The 24,510-nt window shown below is 46.2% G+C and overlaps 1 protein-coding gene and 1 long non-coding RNA gene across 4 annotated transcripts; one reads left to right on the top strand and one right to left on the bottom strand.

The window, feature by feature from the left end:
* The first annotated feature begins 665 nt into the window (after positions 1–665).
* Positions 666–24,197, top strand: RHOF (ras homolog family member F, filopodia associated). Of its 3 annotated transcripts, XR_011004919.1 has the most exons (7): positions 666–1,991; positions 2,369–2,555; positions 14,220–14,307; positions 20,345–20,454; positions 21,170–21,304; positions 22,454–22,758; positions 23,390–23,619. XR_011004919.1 is itself a non-coding variant. In XM_068208480.1 (6 exons), the coding sequence occupies exons 1-6, from the start codon at positions 1,909–1,911 to the stop codon at positions 23,552–23,554; spliced, it is 768 nt and encodes a 255-aa protein (XP_068064581.1). In that variant the 5' UTR covers positions 1,037–1,908; the 3' UTR covers positions 23,555–24,197. The 3 variants fall into 3 exon arrangements, 2 of the variants coding, with proteins under 2 accessions (XP_068064581.1, XP_068064582.1); XM_068208480.1 differs by lacking the exon at positions 22,454–22,758 and having other exon boundaries at positions 1,037–1,991; positions 23,390–24,197; XM_068208481.1 differs by lacking the exons at positions 666–1,991; positions 2,369–2,555; positions 22,454–22,758 and adding an exon at positions 13,797–14,076 and having other exon boundaries at positions 23,390–24,197.
* Positions 4,455–11,451, bottom strand: LOC137484560 (uncharacterized). The gene is made up of 2 exons (XR_011004920.1): positions 10,980–11,451; positions 4,455–7,104 (listed from the first exon to the last, which is right to left on the bottom strand). It is a non-coding gene; the product is annotated as an uncharacterized lncRNA (long non-coding RNA).
* Positions 24,198–24,510: the final 313 nt, after the last annotated feature.

Below are 24,510 nucleotides of genomic sequence, written 5' to 3'. Positions count from 1 at the left end.
CGGCCGGCGGCGGGCACGGCGCTCCCGGTCGCGCTCCGTGTGGTGTGAGGGCAGCCGCCATCATGGCTTCTCCTTCCCTTCGGCGCCGCGTTCTCCTCAGCGCTGGGCGGTGGCGCGGCGGGCTCTCCCCCCGCTCCCTCCTGGCGCTCCGCGTCCCGGGCGCTGCAGGGAAATGATGGGTTTGGGGTGTTGTTTTGTTTTTTGTTTTTTTTTTTTTTTTTTTTTTTTTTTTTTTTGTTTTTTTTTCTTTCTTTCCCCTTTTCTCTCCCCTTTCCCGCCCCCCTTCCCCCAGCGCTTTGTGAGGGGCTGTGGAAGGGAGAAGGTGGGCAGGGAGCGGCGGCTCTTTCTCCCCGCGCACAACATGGCGGGAGCGCCCTGCGGCAGCGGGGCTGGCGGCGCTCCAGCCGGGCCGGGCGGGGGGGCGGCCGGCCGGCCGGGAGGACAAAGGCAGCTCGGATAATGCCGGCGCAGCCCCGGCTGCTATAAATAACAGCGCCCTTCCCCCGCCGCAGCCTCCCGCTCTCTTATAAACAGCAAGCCATGGAACTCGCCTAATGCAGAGGGTGGGGGGGGGGGGAAAGAGGAACAAACAACAACACCCCCTTCCCTGCACGCATAAGGGGGGAAAAAATAAAGTGCACAAAAAAATTAAAGCTCGGGCAGTGTGGAAGACGGGGGGAACCAGCAGCGCTGGCCGCGGGAGGGGCCGGGCGGCGCCGCCACCTCCCCGCCCGGAGCGGGTGCGCCGGGGGGAGCGCGGCCGCCGCTCCCCGTCACATGGCTCTTTGTTGTTTTCCTTCTCTGCCTCTCCGGGGCTGTTCCCCCCTCCGCCATCACCCAGCCGGGGCAGCGCTGCCCTGCCTCCTCCGGCCTGCCGCGCCGAGCTCCCCGGGCCCGCTCGGGCAGGGCTGGCGCGGAGCCGGTGCCGTGCTGCAGTGGAGCCGCCATGGCCCGACGAGGTGTTACATGTGGCGTCCTTTTTTTTTTCCTTCTTCTTTTTTTTCCTTTTTTTTTTTTTTTTTTTCCTCCTTCTGATTTGTTTTTTTGGTGGGATTTTTTTTTTCCCCGAGCAGATTCTGCTGCAGCTCGCTTTGAGTGGAGGCTGAGGGTTATCTCGGAATTTCACAAGCCTCGCTGTGCTCTGCGGGGAATTGCAGCTTGTGCTCACTGCAGACCCAGAGTAGGTGAGCCAGGAAATCCTGGCTTGAGCAACCACTTCAGAGGGCAGGACAGGGAGGAAAAGCAAACACTGTAGAGAGGTGGCCTCCCTGGTAAGGCTAGAGCAGGACCGTCCTGCGGACTCTGAGGGAGGGAGAAGGTAAGTGGCTGCTTGGCAGAGGCTGTCTGCGGGAGCGGCATGTGCCGGGCAGGGTGCGCCCTGCCCGCAGCTCCTGCGGCTCAGCACAAGCCGGTCCGTGGGTTTGTACAACCTGTGCTGTGGTATGTGCCGAGGCTCAGGGCTGTTTCCCTGCGAGGGAGCAGGGTGCTGCCGCGAAGGAGGCACCGCAGCCCGCGCCTTTCGCAACAACTGCGCTCATCGCTCCATTCCTCGCTCCCCCCCTCGCTCCTCACCGGGTCAGCCTCTGTGTCGAGAGCAAGCGACAAACCGTCCGCACAAAACAGAACACGTTCCCATGGAGGGGGAGAAAACCAAACAAACCAACAACAAAACCAAAGCTCTTCCGCAGTGCCAGGCTGGCGTTGTAGCGCTGCGAGCCCTGTCGGGGGCTGCGGCGCTCGGAGCCGGGGCCGCCCGAGCCGCCGCTGGGTCCCTGCCCGGCCGGGAGCGCCGGGCCCGCGCTGGAGCCAGCGCTGAGCACCCGGCCCGGGTCACGACGGCTCCCAGTGACCGTCTGCTGGCAAAATCGGAAGGAACGGTGAAGCTGTTCTTAGCTGAACACCATTGAAATGCTCCTTTGGTATCTCTCAATAGAGGTGAAAAGCATTTCAGCTTCCTGGAAATGGCCGAAAGAGGCGACGTGTAGATCTAAGTACGGCGCAGAGCTGGGCTCGTGTTTGCAGGGGTTTTTGAACTGTAGTGAAAATGTTTCTGCAGCTTGCATCGTAATGAGTTAAGTCAGCACGTGAAGCGACTAAAAAAGGCATATTTAAACAGCATCGGGCTATTAACTTTCCTGGGATTTAAGATTTATGTTTAAATATATATTTGGCTGTTAGCAATACCAGCATTTAAACCGTAACGTTGATCTGTTCAACCCTGAAGCAAACCAGTTCTGCCTAACGCAGCTTTGAAGCGACACAGCCAGACCATAATACTGTGGGAGCTTAGACAGCTTTGTCTGTACTTGCATCTCTCTGCATATTTTTCCAGGACTCTGATCTTTGTCTGCGATTAATCATTGTCCAGGACGGCTGTTCCCGGTGGTAGAATCCATGAAGTGCTGCAGCTGGGAGAGGTCCTAACGCGTGTGCCTGGCGCTGCGTACGTGCAAACCAGGGCCAGAAATTGCTGGGGCAGCAGGCACTGGACAGCGAGCCTGCCGTGCCGCCCCAGTGAGTTGTGTGAGTCCTCAGCACTGCTGGAAGTTGTTTTTGTAAGTCTGAGCCGAAAATTTCTTTCCTTTTTTTAGAGTTTCTAAATGACTATAATGTTCAGTGTAGTTTAAAAGTCGCCAAGGCAGTTGAGACCAGTTGTGCTCTCAGAGTGGGTGGTTTCATGGCTGAACCTCGTATCTGAAAAGCGAAATGTTCTGGTACAGCGTGTTTAAATCCCAGAAAGGTCAAACCAGACTTTCATACTTGAGTTAGACTGACCCTGGTTTGCTGCGTGAGACTCTTTAGATAAAGAGATCTTTCAGGGGAAGGAGGGGGGGAAGGATTTTTTTTTCTCTGAACAGCTTGTGGTGACTCTGTGCACATTCTTGAAGCTAAGGAGTTTGTTCTTACCCACAGCGTCCCTGCCTGGCATTGTTGAGTGGAAAACTCTTATGCTAATTATATCACTGTCTGTTATCAATAAGAAGTGATTTAATTTCTTTGGCAAAGTGTTGCAACAAGAGCGAATTAGATTGAGAGGCAAAGTGAAATAAAAAATATGCAGCTGTTCTGCCAAACAATGATCCTGACTGTTTACAACATTTTGTTTTAGACTGCCTTGTACACAGAATCCTTTATATTGAAGGTTTTAAAGTTACAATCCACTGCTTGTGCAAGGAAACTAGATTAATAGATTATAAAAGACAAAAGCGACCAAGGTTCATCTGGTTCAACTTCCTGCATTATGCAGGTCTCTTGATTTTTATGAATTTTTGGCTTTTTCTCATTTGAAAGAATTTAACTGCAGCGTAGCTGCATCTTAGCTAAAGATCAGATTTTCATTTTCAAATGGGCTGTGAAAGGGACTAAAATAAGGGCAAATTGTTTCCATCAAAAATCTACCTGACAGACTAGAAATCAAAGTACCTTTTAAAACTTGTCTAGTTTCGGCTTTCAGTTTCTGGATGTGTCTGTCCCTCAGTCTCCTTGGCAGAAGAATGCTCCATGGCCAGATTTCCATCCCCTCATAGCTGTATGCAAGCTGAGCATTTAAACACTCCGTTACAGGCTGCAGAGCTCCCCCTCGGGTCCTGCTTTACTAATCTTGTAATTGTTCCTGCTCCAGTTTGTCACCATTTTGATCTGGGCAGAAGGGGACAGAGCCATCGGCCGTGACCATGCCGGAGCCAGCAGCCCTCCTGGCTCAGATGTGTCTGTCAGGCATCCAGGGATTACTCCAGCCTGTGCTCAGCTGGTTTCCCAGCAGGGCTGCTAAAATACTCTCAGACCTGCTCCTTCTTGGGATGACAACCCTGTACTGTAGGATTGTGCTCTTTGTTTTGCATGTACGGCTTTACTCTGGTCCTCTTGAAAACTCTTAATGTTGTTGCTTGCAATGGCCTTTTTAAATTATTATTTTTATTTGATACTCCCTCCTGATACTGCTTAGTGTCACCTACAAACTTGGTTGGTTATGATTTTATGTTTTCTTCCAGATAAACAACCTATCTGCACTGTGGGTGTTTCCTGGTTCCGGGTGTGTGTACACACACCTCAGCAGTGTCAATATTGTGTCAGGAGGAGGTCTGGTTCCACACCATCCCTTGCCACACCCCAGTTGCATGGGAAGAAAGCCCGGTTTAGGAGCTGGAAGGGAGCCAGAGGCACACTGCAACACTTGCCTGCCCTGGTGTCTATTATGTAGCCATTAAATAATGCAGAGCTCAAAACAGGTGGTTGCAGGACCTATAAAAGAAAGATGAGAGGTCTTGGTCAGGGTAGTTACAAAGTACATTTTGAGACCTTCCTGTTAGATGGGTTTTTTTTAGACGTGATTCCTCACTACATACTCTGTATCCAGCTGTTCATTCAAGACCTAAATACATTAGGTACTTCTTCCCCCCTGCCAAATTTGAGGTTGGAGGAAGGAGGGGAGAAAATTACATGGAACAACACAGTCGCATTAGACAGTTTTATTTTTAGGAAACCAGGCTAAGAATATAAAAGGAATATTGAGTAGGAATATGGACAGGGTATTTGCCTGTTCAGATTTTCTTGCCATGAAATTTTTCATTCCTTCCTAAGAACAGCAGATGATCTGTCTAGGGAATTGTCAGCCAAAATAAGCAACCTGCTGACAGATTTCACCTGTGTCCCAGCATGCTCTGAGGATGCATGGGATGTGAGCCTTGAAAAATGACAGGGAATCACTAGGCTGTGTTGTTTGGCTGCTGGGGTGCAGAGATGCATGGTGACACTCAACAGTGGAACAAACACTTACTGTGTTTAAAATCCAGACAAATTTTGATGGATATGTTGGCTATTTGCCATGGGGGGTGTTACTTTTTAAACGGTATGTGATCATATTATTTCTGCAAGTATTATTACAAAGCCACCTCTGTAACGTAGGGGGTGAGTGCTTTCAGAGATCTAATATTTCTCGAGCTATAAAGGAATAAAGAAGCTGTTTCAACACCTGACTTGCAGAATGTTTTGTGTTGCTTCTTGCCTATTGAAATGCTGAAATGCTGTTGCCATTGAAATGCTGTGATCCTATCAGGATGCAGAGCTGGTTATTTTTTAGAATGCTTTCAAGCTTATAAAAATCATGAAATAAATCAAGACGGCTGGCAGTTCTAATCAGCATTCTAAAGCCATCGAATTACAAAACAGTTCAGTTCAGTGCTTCATGGCCCCTGAACAGTACAGTTCCACAAAAATAAAAGAGAAAGAATGAAAAGAATGTACCATTTAAAGATGCTGGGCACTTCCAAAGCTTGCATCAGAAGGAAATGAAGATACAAATAAGTAATCTAAGGGATATTTATGCATTGAATTACTTGTGTCTCTGGACACTTCATTAAACAGTCTGATATGATGGTAGCTGGGGACCTGGGAGCCATTTTAACACATGCAGCACATACAAGGAACATTCTGATTATAACTGATGGCGTATGAAACGTTGCAGCCAGAAACCGATGACAAAGATCAAATGGAATGAGTTCAGCTTACAAATGAGAGCAGTGTCTTCCCACTGGTGCGATGCGACACGAGACCAGGACTTTGTTTTGCCCTTGACATAGCCACCATTACTCTCAATCCTGCAGTTAAGGATTTGCATCTTGATTTATTGTTTGACAGGACAGTGGGGAGTGCCCCAGCTGCTCCCCCGAGCCCTGGGTTGCAGCCCAGCGGGCCCGAAGGCGCGGGGTCGGTGAAGGCTGAGCCGTCCGTGGCTCCCTGCGCTCCAGCAGCTCGCAGTTGCTAAGCAGCTGCAGGGCTGTGTCTGCCTGTGCTGTACGAGGGGAGCAGCACGGCTTCCCCTTGATCGCTGGAGAGGAGCCGGCAGCATGGAAACGGGAGCAGTGGCCATGGCAAAATCGCTCCGTTCCTGGCTGGCTCACGGAGCCGCTGGCAGAAAGGCTGGAGCGAGGAGAAGGGACGCTCGGTGGAGCAGGGGGTGGCAGAGGGGCGGGAAGAGCCAGCATATGTGCACAGCAGAGGTTACAAAGACAGCAGATCCTGGCAGAGCGGGGGGCACACACCGAGGAGAAAGGAATGGGAGAGAGGCCAAAGGCACAGTTCAGAATTAAAAAAAAACAAACCCAGAAGGAGAATGTGGCATATGGAGAGGGGAAATAAAGCAGAACTTGCACAGCCTGCAAATAATTGAATAGAAAATACAGGAAGAGGGAAGGAGCTTGATTCATTACTGCCCTTCACCTTGTGGAGACAGCTACACCCAGGAAGAGGAGGTGTGGAATACAACAGCATCCTTCATGTTTCACAGTGAACTGTAGGTTTAACATTTCAACCCCTGCCATTTGTGGTTTTCTCCTTTCATAGCCCATGCCTTTTGTTCAGACTTGACTCCTGCAGCCTCTGTTCTTATCTTTGTCTACTTTCTGAGTTATTTTTGAACTCGCTTTAGCTTTTTTTTTTCTTTCCCTTTTTAGGTAAGTTTTAAATTAAAATACCTTTTCTAGATATTTCAGTTGCTTTAACCTTCAAGAGGGCAGCCATTGCTAGTTTCTAACTGAAGTTGGTTTCCACTAAACCCACACAGCCATTGCTGCATTTCTGCCTGTCTCTCTCCTGGGAGCTGCCGATGCAGGACAGGGCTCTCTTTGCTTCCTGACACCTTCCCCTGCACATTGTCTTTCCCTTTCCCTGGACAGTGCCTGCCAGCAGTCCGGAAGGACTCGCAGTTAGCAGCGTGCAGGAAGCGGTTCCTGTGGCAGTAAATTATCACAAGCGCCTGACGTGTTGCATAAAGGGGAGTGAAAAAAGTGTCACGAACATCTGCAGGGGGTTCTGACCAAAAGGGATCCTTAGTTCCACCACCACTGCCCACATGAAAAAGCACTTCATGGTGTCGGCGCCTAATGTGCGCTTGGCTGTGGAATAGGAAATGCCAGTGGAGCTGGCAGGGAAGCAGGAAAGCTGGACATTCCTCTCCTCCAGGCACAGGACTGGGGGGCACGGCTTGTGCAGCAGGGTGGGGAGAGGAATTTAAGCTCATGCAGCTGTTGCTCTGCTGTGACCAGCCCAGGCTTGCTTGGAGGCCTTTCAACTGAGAACACTTTTTCCCAGGTCCAAAATTGAGTCCTAAAAGGAAAATGGAGGAGCCCACTCAACAGTGGAAATTATTTGCTGCGGGTGCTATGTGTGTAGTTCAAGTGAATTAAGTACTTGACAAATACACAGCCAGATGTGTTCTGTACTTAGAAAATTTTTGTCTAAGATGTCTGATTCATGGGGATGCTGTATTTGCTTCCTTCTTCCATTTGCCTGGAGCCCTTATCTTTGCACAGGCACTGTCTGTACTATTGTTAGACTCCCAAGACCATTAAAGATCTTGAGGCACTGACATTTTACAAGCAGATCCAGCTGCCATTCACACAGGGGCATTTTTAGCCTTATGAAAGATCCAAGTTTAATTAGAACAGTTTTAACCAGGAAATCTCCCCAACTCAAGAAATCAGGGCTACTATGTTAATCTCAGTAAGCATTGAGGAACTTGACAATGTGCCTGTTGTAATGAGGAGATTCAGGAAGGGTGAGATGTGTGTAGGAAGGGTGAAACACACAGGAAATGTGCCATCAAGTACAGAGGTGTAGAGCAGGGCAGGGCAGTGGTGTGGAGAAGGGCGGGGCAGTGTGCCAGACCCAGCACCGTCAGCTTGTTGCTCTCTGTGCCTGCCCTCACCACCCCACACAGCTGCTTGAACACCTTCCTGACCCGCTCTGGTGACTCTCAGCGAGGACATCCAGCCAGGCCACTCTGCAGTGTCAGCCCAACCAGCTCCCACAAACCAGGCACAGGCCAAGAATCACAGCTCTAAAGCAAACATCACTCAATTACAACCTGGTTTTATTTCCAGCGCCTCAAGTTATTAATTAACCTGCTCTGAGCATCGCTGTTCCTGTCAGGGTTTGCTCTGGCCAGGTTATGGCTGCTCTCAGGTCTGAGAAATATTCAGTCTGGGCCTGTGCTTTGCCTGGCCATGCTCTGACAAGCCACAAGCTCTCCTGGCTCCTGCCAAACCTCCACCTCTATGAATGAGTATCTTGCCAGCCAGACAATGACAGAGCAAGCGTTTCCCACTTAGCTTTACCCGTACATCCAGCACGCCACAAAAAACGGGCAGAAATTTTAGTGTCCCCCATATAAATAGAGGATTTTATCATCTCTTCAGTCTGCCATTGCTGCCTTCCTGTGGGGAGTTTGCACAGATATCAGAGGGGAGGATGCAAACTTCATGTTAATGTCAGTGCTATGCATTACGCAGCAAAACCATGGCCCTACTTCATCCATAGTTCATTCTCTTATAGCCTACTTCACCATCTTTTATTCTCCCCCTATGAATAGTCCCAGTTTCCCCACATCCTTGTCCAAAAGGTTTGAGAGCTTCCTGCCTGGGCCAGGTGCAAGGGTGCAGGAATGAGGTGTTGATCAAAGCCTGACTTATGACTCTGTAAAACACACACTTATTCAGGCCTCACTATAGCTCACATAGTGAAAAGTATATTTAGGAAGCCAAACCTGGGTTCACTTAAACTTGATGTTCTCTATAGCCACAGAAAAAAAAGTACAGCTCCACATATTTCAGGTTTAAGGGAATCTTCCAACACAATTCTGGGGAGCATAACCCAGATTTGGCAATCCACAGTTGACTCATCCACTCCATATTAATCCCTCCTGTGTAAGCTAAAGCAGCTGAATGCAACTCCTCCCCTGGTGCTGTGGTCATCTTAACACACACTCCTCTTGGGTTCAGTCTTCCCTTGTTTCTGAACTAGCAAGTACATTAAAAGAAAACATCCCTATCCACAAGGAATTACATAATTTTGGAACAAGAAAAGGGGAAAGTGATCTGAAGGAAGCAGACACTGCAGAGAGTGCTCCAATTTTGAAAAAAAATAGCATCTTCGTGTTTTCTGGGTTAGGTGGAATGTTGGGTAATGAAAACACAGGAAGGCCTAAGCCAGAGGTATTTTAGAGGTTATACAAAAGGGATCGGTTGGATTCTGGCTAAGAACACACCGTGTTGCAAGCAAAGCTGTTTGTAGCCCTTTTCCCTAAATTTCCCCAAATTACTTCCTGATGGGATGTGTTCTCTGCTGCAGATCTGGATGCAGAAGAGCATCTGATGGTGACTAATTTCATGCAGATCTGTAGCAGATCCCTGATCTCTGTCAGCCAAGAGCAAGGCTGTGCCTCACTCCTGAACCCACTGCTTCTGCCTGTTCCCATGGCAAAACCAAGCCCAGCTCCCAAGGCAAACACAACTGCAGATCTCACCTGAAATGAGGTGTTCTGAATGCCTCTCTCCACTGAACCTCCAGACTGCCTTCCCAGCACAGGGGCAGGGGATGAGATCCAGCTCTGCCAGCCTGTGGTGACAAATTCCTGCCCATGGCTCAGGGATGCCATGCCAGCACTTCTGGGAGACACACATCCCCAGATCTGTGGAGGAAGAGCTGAGGAGGTGTTGGCAGACACTCACCTGTTCATTTCGTGCTTTTCAGAGATCACTCATTGTGTTTGATGTCCCAGAAAGGCATAGGATGATCCTAACCTTGTGTTACCCATTTTTCACAGCAGAATTTGGCTTGAGAGTTCACGCTTTAGTGAGCAACAGAAACTTGAAACTGCCTCTAAGCACCTACTGTATCAGGATGAGATGTTACCATGTTGATTTACTTCAGGTTTGTAAAATGGGGTGGTTTTCCCCCACAACTGCAAAGCCAAGAACTCAGTTTCTAATGAAAGGTGAAATTCGAAACACAGCATATTGGCCATGCGTGTATCAGATAGGCCATATTGGCCCACATGGTTGGCACCCCTGATTTAAAGAATACCAGAGAAAATGACCAAGATACAGTTTGTGTTCCCTGCTCACCAGGTAGTCCCGAGTGTGTGGTTTATGAATAAAGTTTGTCCAAACTACATCAGAGTGCCTTAATATTCTCTGCCTGATTATGTGTCTTAATTTGTCTCACACCTCCCCTTGCAGACCCTTGTCCTGTTTTCTTTCCCAACCCTCTGAACTCCCTGGTAGCATTTGGACAGATTTTACTTAGAGTTTATCCAAAGATTTCTGCACTGATTTAGTGCAGGGGCTACTTGAGCCAAGTGAAACAGGACCTATTTCTAAGGCATGAAAAGGCAGAAAGGAAATTTCCTTATTGAAATATATTTTTTCCATATTACTTAATAGTCTAGAAAGTTAATGCCTTTCTGGCAGCACTGGGAAAAAAATATGGTTCCTACTCAGCCAAACAACAATGTAATAATGCTTTAGGTTGGGTTAAATGTCTCAGAGATTGGCAAGTGTCACAGCCACCTTGCCTTCAGTGAAAAAGGCAATTGAGAGGCCTTGTGGAACAAGGGATTTACATCAGTAGGAGCTACTGCACAAAAAACCTGGCACATGGCAAGGTTTGAATAGATGGTGAATCATGTGGCCCAAGGGATTTTTCAGGGTGGGGGCATGTGTGTAAAATATCAGGCCATGAGGACCAGATGGTTGAGCTCTGCATGTGCGAGAGGAACAGCGAGAAACACTGCAGAAATGGAGACTGAGAAGCAGCTGAAAGTCAAGGACACTGGGGAGCTTTGATTTTGGAAATTGTGTGGAGGGTTTAGTGAGGGTCAGAGCAGTGTTGGCACTGTGAGCAAAAGCACAACTGAAAACCAATTTTGTTCATTTGTTCTGTAAACAGGAGGAATCTCCTTGAGTAGCATATACCTGCTTTGTCATAGGCTTCTCCTCTCACACTGATTCTGTCACCAGAATTTGTGCTGTGTGCAGGGACAGTTCAGCTCTCCCACATCATAATTCCCCCTTCCTTCTGTGCCCTGTCCATAATAAATTCCTTGGGGCAGAGACTCCCTCAGTAAGAGTCTGTGTGCACATGACAAGCTATTGTTGGCCTTGTACAACATCTGAAATTTATCAGAGATTCACTTGACTTACTTGGTGAATCCCATTCCTTAGGCTCTGTCTTTCCTATAGAGAATTTTTCAAGGCATTGCTCTTGCTCGGTGCATGCTGGAGTGGGACTTCATAGCTGAAAACACAATATAATTAATGTCACTGGTAATGTTAAAAAATAAATATTTAAGGCTCTGTCTTGTTATGCACTTTCTTAACTAAGTTTATGAATATTCCCTTGGACATAAATGGGGTTAGTTGTTTTTATGCTGAAGTCTTTGTAAACTGGGGTTTGTGTTATGAAGAAAAAAAAAATTAAGTGTATTTCAAAAACATAAGGAAGAACAGGTCCCCATTCTTGTCCAGTTTGTGTTACCAAATAAGCTAACAATAGGAGTATGCAGCAGATGGTGTGTGCAAACAATATTGAACCTAATCTGTGAGTCTTTTTTTGGGTGTTTTCATAACTAACCTGAACTACCCATCAATACCATCCAGCGTGTTAAAGCATCTTTTAAAAATCACAAACTACCAGCAGTTTTCCAAAGCAGTGTGCTAACCTTTCACTTCTTCCTAACTTTTTCCTTGGCGATCATGAAGCAACAAATTGGCACCAAGACCGGAGCACGAATATTTTCCATACCCCACTAGTGCCCTGGTTTATTGTGCTCACTGAGAACCCCCACACACACATTGACCCCTGAGCTGCAGATGTGTAAGCTTTTGATGAAAGAACTTGTGCCAAAATCAATATACAGGCCAAAACTGAACTAGAGAAGGACACTTACAATTGTAATGATTATATTTGAATTTCAGTAATAGAGGGTTGAATCTTCTTCCATATAAATCAGTGGCACAATTCCACTTTAGATTTTGCTTATTTTGGAGTCAGCAAAATAGGCTCAGCTTTTGCCCAAACCTAAATGATATGCCTAAAGCACTGCATAGCTGTTAATTAAAATTAAGTACCTGAGACACTGAAATGTTGTATTTTATCCATAACAAGTTGACTCCTTACAAGTAGAATATCCAGTACTTAAAAACAGTCTTTGGAGTGTTTACAGTTGTATTTGTAATCTGCGTATTTTATGTTGTTTCATCCCAAATCTAAAGGTATACAAATCTAAAAGTTTCCTGAAGTATAGAATGTACAAGAAGACAAAGCTGTGAGAAATGTAAAGATTGTTTTTTGAGACTTGGGAAAAAAACCCCAAAAACAAAAAGCAAAACTTCACACATTAATAATGAACCACAAAATACATTTATCCCCCCAAAAATCCCCTTTATGGCAATAATTGACTTGAAAAAAAACCCCTGAATTCTTCAGTTACAGGATGACTGTTAACTCTACCTGCTGATTGTATCATACATAGTGTGATACTGGGTTTGAGCCAGGCCCAAATAAATAATTTCAGGATAAAACAAATTATTTCCTGGCCCATCCATTCCTGTGCCATTGGAATGCTCTCAGCCATTACACTGAACAGGAGCTGATGGCTTTTCCTGTCTTCCAGATAAGATTTATAAGACTGTGGCTTGTAAAGGATTTTTTGACAGTTTCTATGTACTCGCATCAATTTTTCCCTAGGAAAATGGTGAATTTTAAATAGGTGCAAATTTGACCGCTTTTTTATTGTTATAATTTGAGTTACATATACACTGGGTTAAGTATTACAGGTCCCTTTTCTCACCTAGTGCAGAAATATCCTTTTCTAGCTTTTTGTTTGCCCTGTGCACAAAGCAGGACCCTCCTCGCCCGAGTGCAGTGGTGTTTGTATTGGGTCTGGAAGGCCATCTAGTGACACAACTGCGCAGGGGAAAATGAAAAGCCTTACCCGAATTGTGTTTTGGGAGTTTTTTTCCTTAGTTGAATTAAACGGTCTTGCTACACCCCAGCGTGTCCTTAGGGGTTTGTTGCTATTCCCCCATGCGGTATTAAAAAAAAAAAAAATTAGGGGAAATTTTTATTTATTATTTCTTAAAAACAAACTTACTTGAGATAGAGCACAGCGCTAATTCCTGCCAGGAAAGAAATAAAGAAATGGCGGGGGGGTTTGTGCTGAATGGTGGTAGATTTGCACCTGAGCGGGTCAGTCCAAAACTCAGTGTCACTCCCCTGACCGGTGCATTGCAACCAAACATAATCCAGCAGTTTTGATCCTCTTCCAGAGCCAAACATACCCAGCCGTTGTGATCCCCTGCGTTCCGTGGTACCAAAAAAACGCCGCTTGGAGGCCTGGGGCCACCACATCTCTGCAATTAAAATTAGAAATTCCAGTTATTTTCATTGTGGCGCACCTTGGGTGGTGAGCAGATGATGAGCAGAGCTTGTCAGTTCTTTCCCAAGCAATAAATCAGCGGAAAACAAGCAGTGAGTCGCTGCCAGTGCCAGCGCCAAGGAACCTTTCCGGGGATGCCTCGGGGGTCTCTGCCTGCCCTCACCGTGCCTGGCACCGCTCGCCTTCGGGGCCGGCGACACATGGGCGCTGAACTGGAGCCCCCTCAGCGCTGGCCACTGGGCGGGACCCAGCACGGCGCTGGAGGGGCTCCCCGTGGGAACAAATGGAACGGGAATAAATAAATGGGGATGGGGTGTGTGGCTGGAAGGGCAAAGCGACGAGGCCCGATGGTCCCGGGGGATGGAGCCTCGAGGGCTGCCCGGCGGGACGGGCGGGCGGAGCAGCCCTGGCGGGTCTGAGGGGACGCGGCGCTGAGGGGCCTTCCCGCCTCACCCCGAGCAACCGCAGCCTGCGGGCGGCCCCGGGCCGGCGACGGGGCCCGGGGTGCGGGGGAGGCTCCCCCAGTGTCCGAGGGGGCCCGGGCGGGGCCCTGCGGCACCTGAGGCGGCGGCGGCCGCGGCGCGGCCAATCCCCGGCGGGGCGCGGGCGGCTCTGCCCGCCCCGGGCGCGGAGGGGGAGCGGAGCCTCGTCCCGGCCGCGCTGCGCCCTCAGCGGGCCCGCTCCGCTCCCGCTCCATGGAAGCGGCCAACGGGGCCGTGCCCGAGGGCGCGGCGGAGCAGCCCCGCGGCCCCGCGGCCGCCCCGTCGGGCAGGAAGGAGGTGAAGGTGGTGATCGTGGGCGACGGAGGCTGCGGGAAGACGTCGCTGCTGATGGTGTACGCCAAGGGCTCCTTCCCCGAGGTGAGGGGCTGCCATCCCCGCGGGGCTGGGGGCCGCAGCCGGGGCCGGCCCCAGCGCTTGGGCCCCGCCAGCACCGCTTCTCACAGAGTCCATTAAGGTTGGAAAAGGCCTCTGAGATCATCGAGATCCTTCTCCCTTTGCAGCAATACGCGCCCTCTGTTTTCGAGAAGTACACAACGAGTGTGACGGTGGGGAAGAAGGAGGTCACCCTGAACCTGTACGACACCGCAGGTAAGGGGTTCCACTTTCCTGCGAGGGGCAGCTCCTGTGCGGCCACTGCCATGGCACCACTCAGGGACATTGGCCTGGGACTGAGCCCAAACCCGGCCCAGCCTTTCGTAACTTCAGGCAAATAAGCAGAAACTGTATTGCTGTAAAATGTTGCTCCTGTGAGCGCACACACCCCCATTTCTGTTCCAGCAGATTTTTTCAGTGTCAGCTTAAATCAGCCCAATATTTGAAGACTGTAAAGCTGGACAGGTTTTCAAATTGCTTCTCTACCAGCATAGTTTAACCATAGCATTGCAGGTAAGACTCCTAGAAATGAAAGTACAAACAAACAAACCACCATTACCTGTTGCATATCAATGTTCCTTCCAGAAAAAAAAAAAAAAGATTGATTGTCTAATGGCAGTTCTGGTCATCGACTCATTCATTATCTTAGCAACCCAATTAATTCAGAAACATCAAACAGCAACCATATCTGGAAGTATTAAACCCAGTTCCCAGATGCAAAGCATAATACAATCAACCAGGAAAATATTTTAATCTGCTGCCATGTGTGATTGAATAGGGAAGGAGAAAAAGGTTGGTTTGTGTTCAAAATCAAAAGGCTGTGAAAATGCTGATAGTTGTTCAGATTCATTTGAAGAACTTGTGAAATGGTTTGTGTTCAGCTTCACTCAAAGTTCCCAGACTCTGTTATCCAGCTGCTTTCCTAAGTGAACCCTAAAATTGACACGTGCTTGGTTTCAGCTCAGTGTAAATCATCTGTTTCAGTTCAAGCCTGTGGAGTGGTTCCAAATTTACAGCAAGACAAATAAGAACTGAATGCAGTCCAGTCATTTTTAATAGTAATAAAACACACTTACCTTCATGTATACTGCACGTGATAGCTGAAAACATAATTTAAAAGACTTTTAATCTAAAAGTAAATTTCACTGCTAATTTTTACTACCGTCTAGTAAGATCCTGAGCAGCCAATTTGCCAATGTGTGTTCTTGTGTTAGTGTTACTGTTCTAAGTCCATTTAGTTGGGATAACATACCTTCTACTGAATGGCAAGGGGTTTTAGTCTAAGTCTTAGAGGAAAAGAGAAGGACTGGAATCTGGTGTGAGCACCCAAACAGGAATTTCCTTAATACAGGGTGTTGGCACCAAGAACCTACCACTGCACTCATGATTTTTATGTTTGTTTGCTGCCAGTGTGGATTTTTTGCCTGTCACATAGTTCCTAGCTCTCATTTAAAATCCCTGTGCCACACATTCCAGCATTTGCCTTTGGAGTCTCTTCCAGGCTGTGAGGAGCATGGCCTGGATCCAGAGATTGCAGTGGGCTGGGCAGGTCCAGCATTGCAGCACTGAGCTCTCCTGAGCCTGGCAGGAGTGCACAGCTCCTTGTGTCTCAGAGCTCAGCTCTGCACCAGACCTGCAGCCACCAGCAGCCCAGGCACTTCTCACTGAGCTGATGGCTTATTGCAGAATCAGGACCGTCGGGGTGGGAAGGGACCTTTAAAGGTCATCTAGTCCAGCCCCTGTGCAGTGAACAAGGACATCTTTAACTAGATCAGGTTGCTCAGGGCCCTGTCCAAGCTGACCTTGGGTGTTCTCATGGATAGAGCAGCCACAGCTTCTTTGGGCAGCCTGTGCCTCATTGTGAAAAAAATCTCCTTTATGTCTATTGCAAATCTGCCCTCTGATAGTTTAAAATCATTACCCCATGTCTTGTAATTTCCCTGTTCATGCATATAACTATTAGTGTGTACCTTCCACATTGAATTCACAGCTGTAAAAACTGATTTGGACTAAAGCACTGCTCCACTGAAGAACAGTGGGGTGTATTTTGTGTCTTGTGAGACACCTTGGGAAGTGGAGCTGCCATTGTTGGTGTGAAAGAGCAATTGCTTTCCATCTCTCATCTGGAAACCTCGAAATCCAACATTTTTCACCTCCCAAAACAACATAATGGCCACAAGGCTACAAGTTTCTTGAGGCTGTTGACACTTGTCTCCTCCCTTCCTGTTAAATTTATTTCGCTTTTCATACGACACAACAAGAATGAAAGCAGGGAGGTTGTCACCTGGGTTAAGACATTTAATTGGGAGAGGGAAAAACATGAATTTCGGTTCTGTTTCAAAGCTGCTTACAGAGTTTTATGTTACATATCTATAAACTCTGTCAAACTCAAGCAGCTTTTCAGCCTCTTTCTGTAACTGGAAGTTTTGCTAGAGGAAGGACTCACTTGAGCACACATTTTAATCTCATCCTGTTTTTAATAGTACAAAACTGATGTTGAGTTCCTTAAGGGTTAGACTAGGACCAGGAGTTGTGTATTTTTAGGATCTTGCTTGGGGCAACACTGAATAGAGCTGGACGTACTTCAGCATCATGGAAAGGTAAAGGACAGGTTCAGCTCCATGGGCTGTTTAAAGTTGGAAAGATTCTTTGTATTGTCAAGTCCTGTGCAGCTCAAACATTTGATCTTGTCCTACTTACTGAGGAAGGAGGACACAAACAAAAAGCTTAAGAAACAAAAGTTTCAAGATACAAAAGGTATTATTTTCTTGACAAGAATTTTGGTAACAAATGAACTTAATGGATTAGTCTAAAATGTAGCAGAAAAAGAATTTTTGGTGAGAGTTTTGTACTGTGCCTTCCTCACCAAACACTTCTTGCTGTTGCAGGAAGTTGGTGGTACACATATGCAATGTGTAAAGGCTTTGTAACGTCACTTGTCTGGTCTGCAAGCAACTTTTCCAGCTGCTTTTTTCAATTAAAATTTTCCACTTCCAGCTGTGCTTGACAGAGGCAAAGGCACTGAGAGGTGAACGAACTCTGTAGTTTTTCCATGCCAGGGGAGCAGTGTCGGTGCCCTAGGTGCAGTTCAGACACGAGGCTCAATTCCTGGTGCAGGAGTTTCTCAGAGCAGAGAGCAGAGCGCTGCTGGGCTGGGGAGGAAGTAATGCCTCATCATTGTGGGTACTTGCTCTGCCTGACAGGAAGCACATGCAAGGCCTCCAGCGAGGTTTTTCAGGTCTCTGATGACAGAAGCACAAGGTCTTCTGAGAAATTTTAAAAGCCAGTGAATGCAAGAATAACTTCTCATAACTTCGACAGGGAAGTCATGCCTGAGTAAGACAGAACCCCCAATTTTTTAATTGATGTGTGCCCCTCCTGCCCCAAGTATCCTCTTCTACCAATTTTCTTCCTGCCAGGCATGTCCATTTCCCAGTTTGTTTTAAACTGAATAGGGAAAAAACGTAGCTGGCAAGCAGCTCACATGCTGGCACGTCTTTGGTGGTCAATGGACAAAGGGGTGAGGAAGAGCAGACAGAGGTGAACATGCACATGAGACTGAGACCCGTGGTTTCACTTCTCCTGTTCACCCCCAGCCACCACCAGAGCTCCCTCCCCACCACAGGGATGTGGTTACACAGCATCTCCCAGAGGCACGCAGGACTGGGAGCGTGGGGGAGAATTAGCACATTTTAGGTGAATTCAGTTGGGTGGAGTTTTTCTTTAGAAAAACCTGAAATTTCTGATGATACAATGAATCGAGGAAGACAGAGGGGTCACAGATGTGCTCGCACGTAGGCAGATACTTAACCAACTCCTCCACAGCATGTTTTGTGTTAACTGGGGAAAGAAAATAGCTACCTGTGTTTGAGGAAGCACACACAGGGCTTTGCATAGACATTCAATTACTGCTTAGGCTCACCTCTGTTCCTCCTTTTTAAAACTCTTAGAAAAAAAGACCTAAATCTCTGCCAAATTAGCTCTGACCATAGGCTGAGCAGCTTTGCAGAGAAAAAAAAGTCTACCAGGCCCTTTCTTGCATTTCACCAGCAGCACTTGAGGACAGGAGGTGAAAGAGATTGTTTTCAGAGAGGGGGATGTCTGTGTTTAGATACAGCTTGGTCTGGGTCCCGTTACATCCTCAGCAGCTGAGGAGCTGCATCTGAGCTTCTAAAGAGCAGCTTCCTTCTCCTTCCCTGTGAGTGCTGCAACCTAAGGTTAAGCAACTGCCATCTCACCTTCCCCTTCTGCTCTCTGCACCCCACCCTGTTCTGCACTCTGTATCCAACATTCCAAATGCACATGGAGCTGTGTTTCATACAGCATTTTCTCATGCATTTATTGTTTGCTTTAAAACCCCTAACTGCAAATGGATTTGAAGATGAAGGAGCAGTTCACCAGGGCATATCTATCGTTTTTGACCTGCAATGCAACATATTGTGTCACATAACTAAATACACTTTTTCTGTTATCCCATCCAGGAGAGTGTGAATTTAGAGGTTTGTTCTGATTCCAAGCAAATAAACGTTTCTCCCAAAGGGACAGCCCTGTCTGCCTCGCAAATTGCCAACAACAACTTGGAGGACCTTTTAATTTTACAAGTTATGTTGTTAGAAACTCAGAGGCATGAACTTCAACAAGGAAAATTTTACACAGCACTAGAGGAAGTTAGGAGGGAAAAAAAAGTTTGGCACCTGAACTGTTTAATGCATTTAAGGGATTATCTCTGCAACAAAATGGCAAATCGGTTGCAAACAAGTAGATGGTTTGGGAGAATAAGAAGGGATAAGCAGTACAATCTTTGCTCTGAATGTTTATACAACATGCATAATTTTGTCAATTGTGTATTATTTCTGGATTAAACCCTGAGATATCAATCCCTCTTTGTCCTGCACCTCCCCACAGAGCCCACAGCTGTTGTGGAAGCTCAAATACAAAGTGGTCCAAATCCAAGATTCCCATTGTACAAACATCTCAGGCAAACTGAGTAATGGCTTATCCAGCAGGGATTGCCTTGGAATAAAATGTAGCTCAACCAATCATTTAAATTAAGGAAGGGAGAAAAATACTGTAGTATTACTGGCCTTCTAGTATCTGCAGTTCTTCAGATTGGAGACAAAAATGTTGGCAAGTGATGAGTACATGACTTTGGACTTGAGGCAGGTGCCAGAGCAGGAATCATTGCTGTAAAGTTGGGAATCACTGAAATTTTCTGCATTCCTTCATTTGAAATATCAACATGAAGATCTGAGATGTGGAACTTCCCTGTAGGGCAGTTTCTGGTCTGTGTGTGGATTGTGGTGACAGTGGGAAGGACCAGCATTCCCAGTTCTCCTAGTGGAAATTCAGTACATCAGAGACACCTGCCTGATTCCAGCATTTAGCTGACAAATAGACCTTCTAAAGGCTGTTTGAATCATGCTTTCTTTCTTATTAAATGAAAAAGATTGGGTTTTTTTTTTTCCTGAGCTGCCAGCTGTAGCTGGGAATTACTGCTTTCTTGAACTTAATCTCTCAAAGCAAGACACCTTCAGACCCTGGCATGGTGATTACTGTAAGGAGAAGAGTACAGGTCTGAAGCAAATCAGCTTCCTCTTGTCACATCACGTGCTAGAATATCCCTAATCAGAAGTGTGACAAATCCCCTGCTTTTCCAGAATTCAGCAGAATTCCCTTAGATCTGCTGGGGAGTCCTGCTTCAAAGGCCAGTTAAGCCTGGCTCATGCTGCAGCATGGCTTGTACAATCCTGTGTGTAATCACTGCTTCCTCTCAGCTCACCAGGCTGGGAAAAAGCAAGTTTGCAACTAAGGTTTCTGTAGAAACCATTCCTGTCTAGCAAATACAGTGTTTCTTCTCGTGACAGCATCACATGTGCAAATGATTATGGGGACTGCCACTGTCAAGCTGAAAATACTTAATAATAATTGTCATATTCCTCTTGATGACTTTATTTTTGAGCGGTAACTTGACAGTTGGTGTTTAAAACTGCTTCTAAATCCTCAGCAAGTGGACAAGGCAGGCTTTTTATTAAAACCTGCCAAGGATGTGTTCTGTATTCTAAACCATCTGTTTTGTCAGTGAGGGGGAATCTCCTGTACTCAAGGGAAGGAATTTTACAAGTATGAAAGACTTGCAGTCTGTGCAATTATAGTATGATTGTTCTTGATCTGCAGTATGTGTCTGTACATATCCCCATTGTTCTGCTTGCTCAGGACAGAGATTTCTTCATCCAAACCATCCTGTGTGTTTCAGGGCAGGAGGACTACGATCGGCTACGGCCACTTTCTTACCAGAACACCAATGTCGTATTAATCTGCTACGATGTCATGAACCCCACTAGCTATGATAATGTAGCAGCCAAGGTAAGAGGCTTCTAAATGAGTTACACTTGCCTGATGTATGACAAGATGTCAGATTAGAAATGCTGGTGCTTTTAGTATCCTGTACCCTGGGCGTGTAGATACCCAGATCACTCATCCTGCGCTGAGCTGCAGGTCACAGACCGTAGACCTGGGGCTCACCTCTCCATGGCTCCCAAGTGCTCAGGACCTGGGTTGGCTCTCACTAAAAAGATCAAACACCAGCAATTAAATCACTGTTTTTCTGTAGCAATATGATACGACTAACATTGCACATCTTAGAATCAAGACTACTTCCATCACATGTGTATTTATTTGGAGAGGAGAGATGAGAGCAACCACTTCTCTGTGCTGAGATTTCTGTAACATTCCAAAGCATTCTTGGACATAGCACCAGGAAAACAAAGCAAGACTTAGTCCAAATTCTGTTTTGAAATGTGGCTTTAGAGGAGCTCCTCAGAATTTAAACAGATGGTAAATAAACATTTTGGCATAGAGACAGATGCCACTGTATTTTTATAAAGCAGCTGACTTTGGGTAGGAGTTTTAAACACTGCTGGGATGTAAATAGTGCATGTTGGGCTCCCCCCACTAGACTAACTCCAAAACTCTGAAATTGTAACTTGTATTAAATGCTGCTTGGCTGTATTGTTTTGATTTCAGGAAACAAATGACAAAATAAAAACCAGATGTAAAAGTTTTGTTTTTCTACCCCCAGTGGTATCCTGAAGTGAATCACTTCTGCCGGGGTGTCCCGCTCGTGCTGATCGGCTGCAAGACTGACCTTCGGAAGGACAAGGAGCAGCTGCGCAAGCTCAGGGCTGCCAAGCAGGAGCCCATCACCTACAACCAGGTAAACTTCAATGTTTCTACAGTGGTGGCCTCTTGGCAGGAGATGAAGCACGTGATGGCATTGCTCCTCACAGGTATGATCACAGACACTGCAAAATTAGGTGATCCACATAAAGAAATGGTTGACAGCACGAACAGGGGTTTCTCTAAGCTCTTTTTGGAAGTGGTCAAGTCACCACCCATTTGTAGTGCCAAAGTAAAGAGAAATGTGAGCCGTTTTAAAGGACACAACTATCTGCCTTCTATGCTCATTACATCTCATTCTTCTTTCACAGCTGGGTTATTACTGTTACAAGTTTGTAAGTTTGCTGGACTTCCTTCATAATTGTTATTAGCCTACATTGCAGCCATCACTGGTGCTTTGAGCAGTACTGTGATAAAGACTGGAGATGTTAGGAAACCCATTCCAATATTAAATACACTGACCATTCTGGAATAAATGTGTTTTGCAAAACCTACTTAAAAATAAATCCTTTCAAGGCCAATAGCAAGAACATTTGCAAGATTTCTCTGACATGAGAGACTGTTCTTTGAAGTCTCTAAAGTAATCTTAAGAAAACTACATATCAGTATCTCTAAGTTTTATGAAGCAGTTAGATTTATGAGTTGTGTTAATGTCACTGGCATAGCTGTCCTAGGTACAGGAGAAACAGTGATGGAACAGCTTGTCCCATGTCACACAAGACCTTTCTGCTCTGGTCCTCCAATTTTTCTTTTACTTTTTTCTAAACTACAACCCACCTTTCTCCTCTCACCTCAGAGCAAGAACAGCAGCTCTCAAACTGAGACACACGTCCAGGGAACAGGGACTATGACCTTGAGTGAATCACCACTTCTTCTAAACAGCAGGAAAATAAACTGCAACTGCATCACCACAAAACCATGCTGGGCCTTTTAGTTTGTCTCCCTCGCAGAAAAGATGAGGTCCCAGCCTGTCACTATGATCAGTTGCAGATTGTCCCTTGTTTGCATGAATAAATCCCTTCATCATCCTCACATGAGAGAGGTTCCAGGCAAGCAACAGACACTTCTGGCCAGTCTGCTGAGGCCTCATGCAGTTAAACTCAAGGACCTGCATGTTATACAAACTTTGTCTCCTATGTGAGCCCTCCCACTTGGTTTTTCCTCCCTGAAATATGCTCTACCTCAGTTTTTTACAGCTGATGGCACTTTGAGCCACAACGTGATGCTTCCCATGCCAGGCACAGAGGATCTGAACAGTATCTGCCACCACTGCAGCTTACAAACAACTGGAAGGAGAAAAACTGCTTAAATATGAAGAAACACCACCCCCCACCCCCCCAGTAAAAGCCCAAGTGACCCCACTCCCAGAGATTACAATGAATAATTGCAGAGTCTGTGAGCCATGGGTTGCAGACCTGGAATTCACAGTAAAAGGCTCACAAGCATTCAAACCTGGGGGCTGGTTCTGCAGGGACAATAAATGGATCACAAGTAAGAAATCACTGTGCTTTGTCTGTAGTGATTTCACACAACCAGCATTGCATGGAAATATTTTAGATTCAAGCCTGTTCCCATTGCATGGCTGAGAAATGCAGGCACCCATTTGTTCTTGTGAGGATTTTGGCTGAGTCCTTGTGATGTTTCAAAGCAAAAGTCAAGCTTCCTGCATGTGCACCAGCAAAACAAGGCAGATCACTGCAGATTCTGTTCTTGCATGTGACATTCATTACTAAAGGTGACATCACAGAATAGTTAAGGTCAGGCCTGGAAAAATACCACCATGTAGACATCTTATCCTCACTTAAGTACCTACCTCAGCATTTAGTTTAAAGAAATTCAATACTGGGAATATTTTTGTGCTATCAGGACTCTGCATCTCAAGAGTCTCTAATGCTCTGATCTCTTAGGCCAGGCTTTGGTTCAGCAGAGTGGAAAAACACCAAGTTTATTTACAGTGCTTCAGTTTATTACCAATGCCACTCACACTCTAGCACTGCACTCAGAGGCTGCTTCTTTCTTCATGATTGCAAAGATGTACAGATTAATTCCCTTTCTTCCCAACTCACCTTCCTTCACTCATCCACTGAACTTACATATTTTCTTACCTTTTTGTTCTTTCCAGGGTGAGGCAGCTTGCAAGGAGATTAACGCACAAATTTACCTGGAATGCTCAGCAAAATGTCGTGAGAACATAGAAAATGTTTTTAAAGAAGCCACAGCCATTGCACTGAGTGCCATGAAGAAAGCCAAGGGCCACAGGAAACGGAAAGTGTGCTCAGTGTTATGATCTGGACTGCACGAGAGCCAAGTGATTCAGATTTTATAAAAGTTTCACTTTAAAAACTTTTTTTTTTTACATGTTTGTATTCCTAGGATAATTTTTATTTTAAAATTTTAATTATTTTTAGTATTTTTGCACTTTTGTTACACTGTTCTCACGGAGTTTTCAAAGCTGTTTATCACAGTTAACTCATGATGTGTGCCTTCACCCATCTGCCTTTTGCTTCTAAGTGTGAACAACTCACTATTTAAACTGCAATGAACAGCAACTGCTACTATATAACTTAGTATTGGTGTTTTTCTTCCTCTGCAAAATAATTGTGGCATGTTAGAGCTACAATTTACTGTCTTTTGCCAGTAGAACTCTCACATCTTTCAGAAGCAATGTTAAAGCAGCTTGTCAGGCACCTTTGAGGAGACAGAAGAAGTTTTGTCTTAACATTTTCAAGTTAATTAGCTCGGTGGCAATGGCAGGAATTGGTCTCTAGCTGCCCCCTGAATGCAGATGGAACCTTCACCACCTCCCAGGACCAGCTCTGCAGACCTGCACCTCAGAGTTCTTCAAGGCCTGCTGCTGGAATGGAAAGTGGCATTTATCAGTGGAAATACATCACTTGCTCCAATTAAATAATGTAGTATCATGGGAAATAGTTAATTTACAGCAATCAAATTTAGAAGTACTCCAAGCAGCTACTACATGTAATGTTAAGTCAGTCTTATGATAAACATTTACAGCCTATTTAATACAAGACAGATGCAAACCATGGTGCACACTGAAGGAAAATTTCATTCACTTGTGAACTAATCTCTACTGGTATAAATTAAATTTTTCCCTTTTGTGATGAAGGTGTCAGTTGTCTAAGGATCAGGGAGGCTCCCACTGCACACCCTGGTACATGTGCCTCCTTCCTCCTGGTTCTTTTGCACATCCCCTCACTGAGGTCTCAGACTGTAGAAGCAATC

The sequence above is a fragment of the Anomalospiza imberbis genome, chromosome 18 (assembly GCF_031753505.1).
Source record: "Anomalospiza imberbis isolate Cuckoo-Finch-1a 21T00152 chromosome 18, ASM3175350v1, whole genome shotgun sequence".
Lineage (NCBI taxonomy): Eukaryota > Metazoa > Chordata > Aves > Passeriformes > Viduidae > Anomalospiza > Anomalospiza imberbis.
This window is presented reverse-complemented; position numbering and strand designations above follow the sequence as displayed.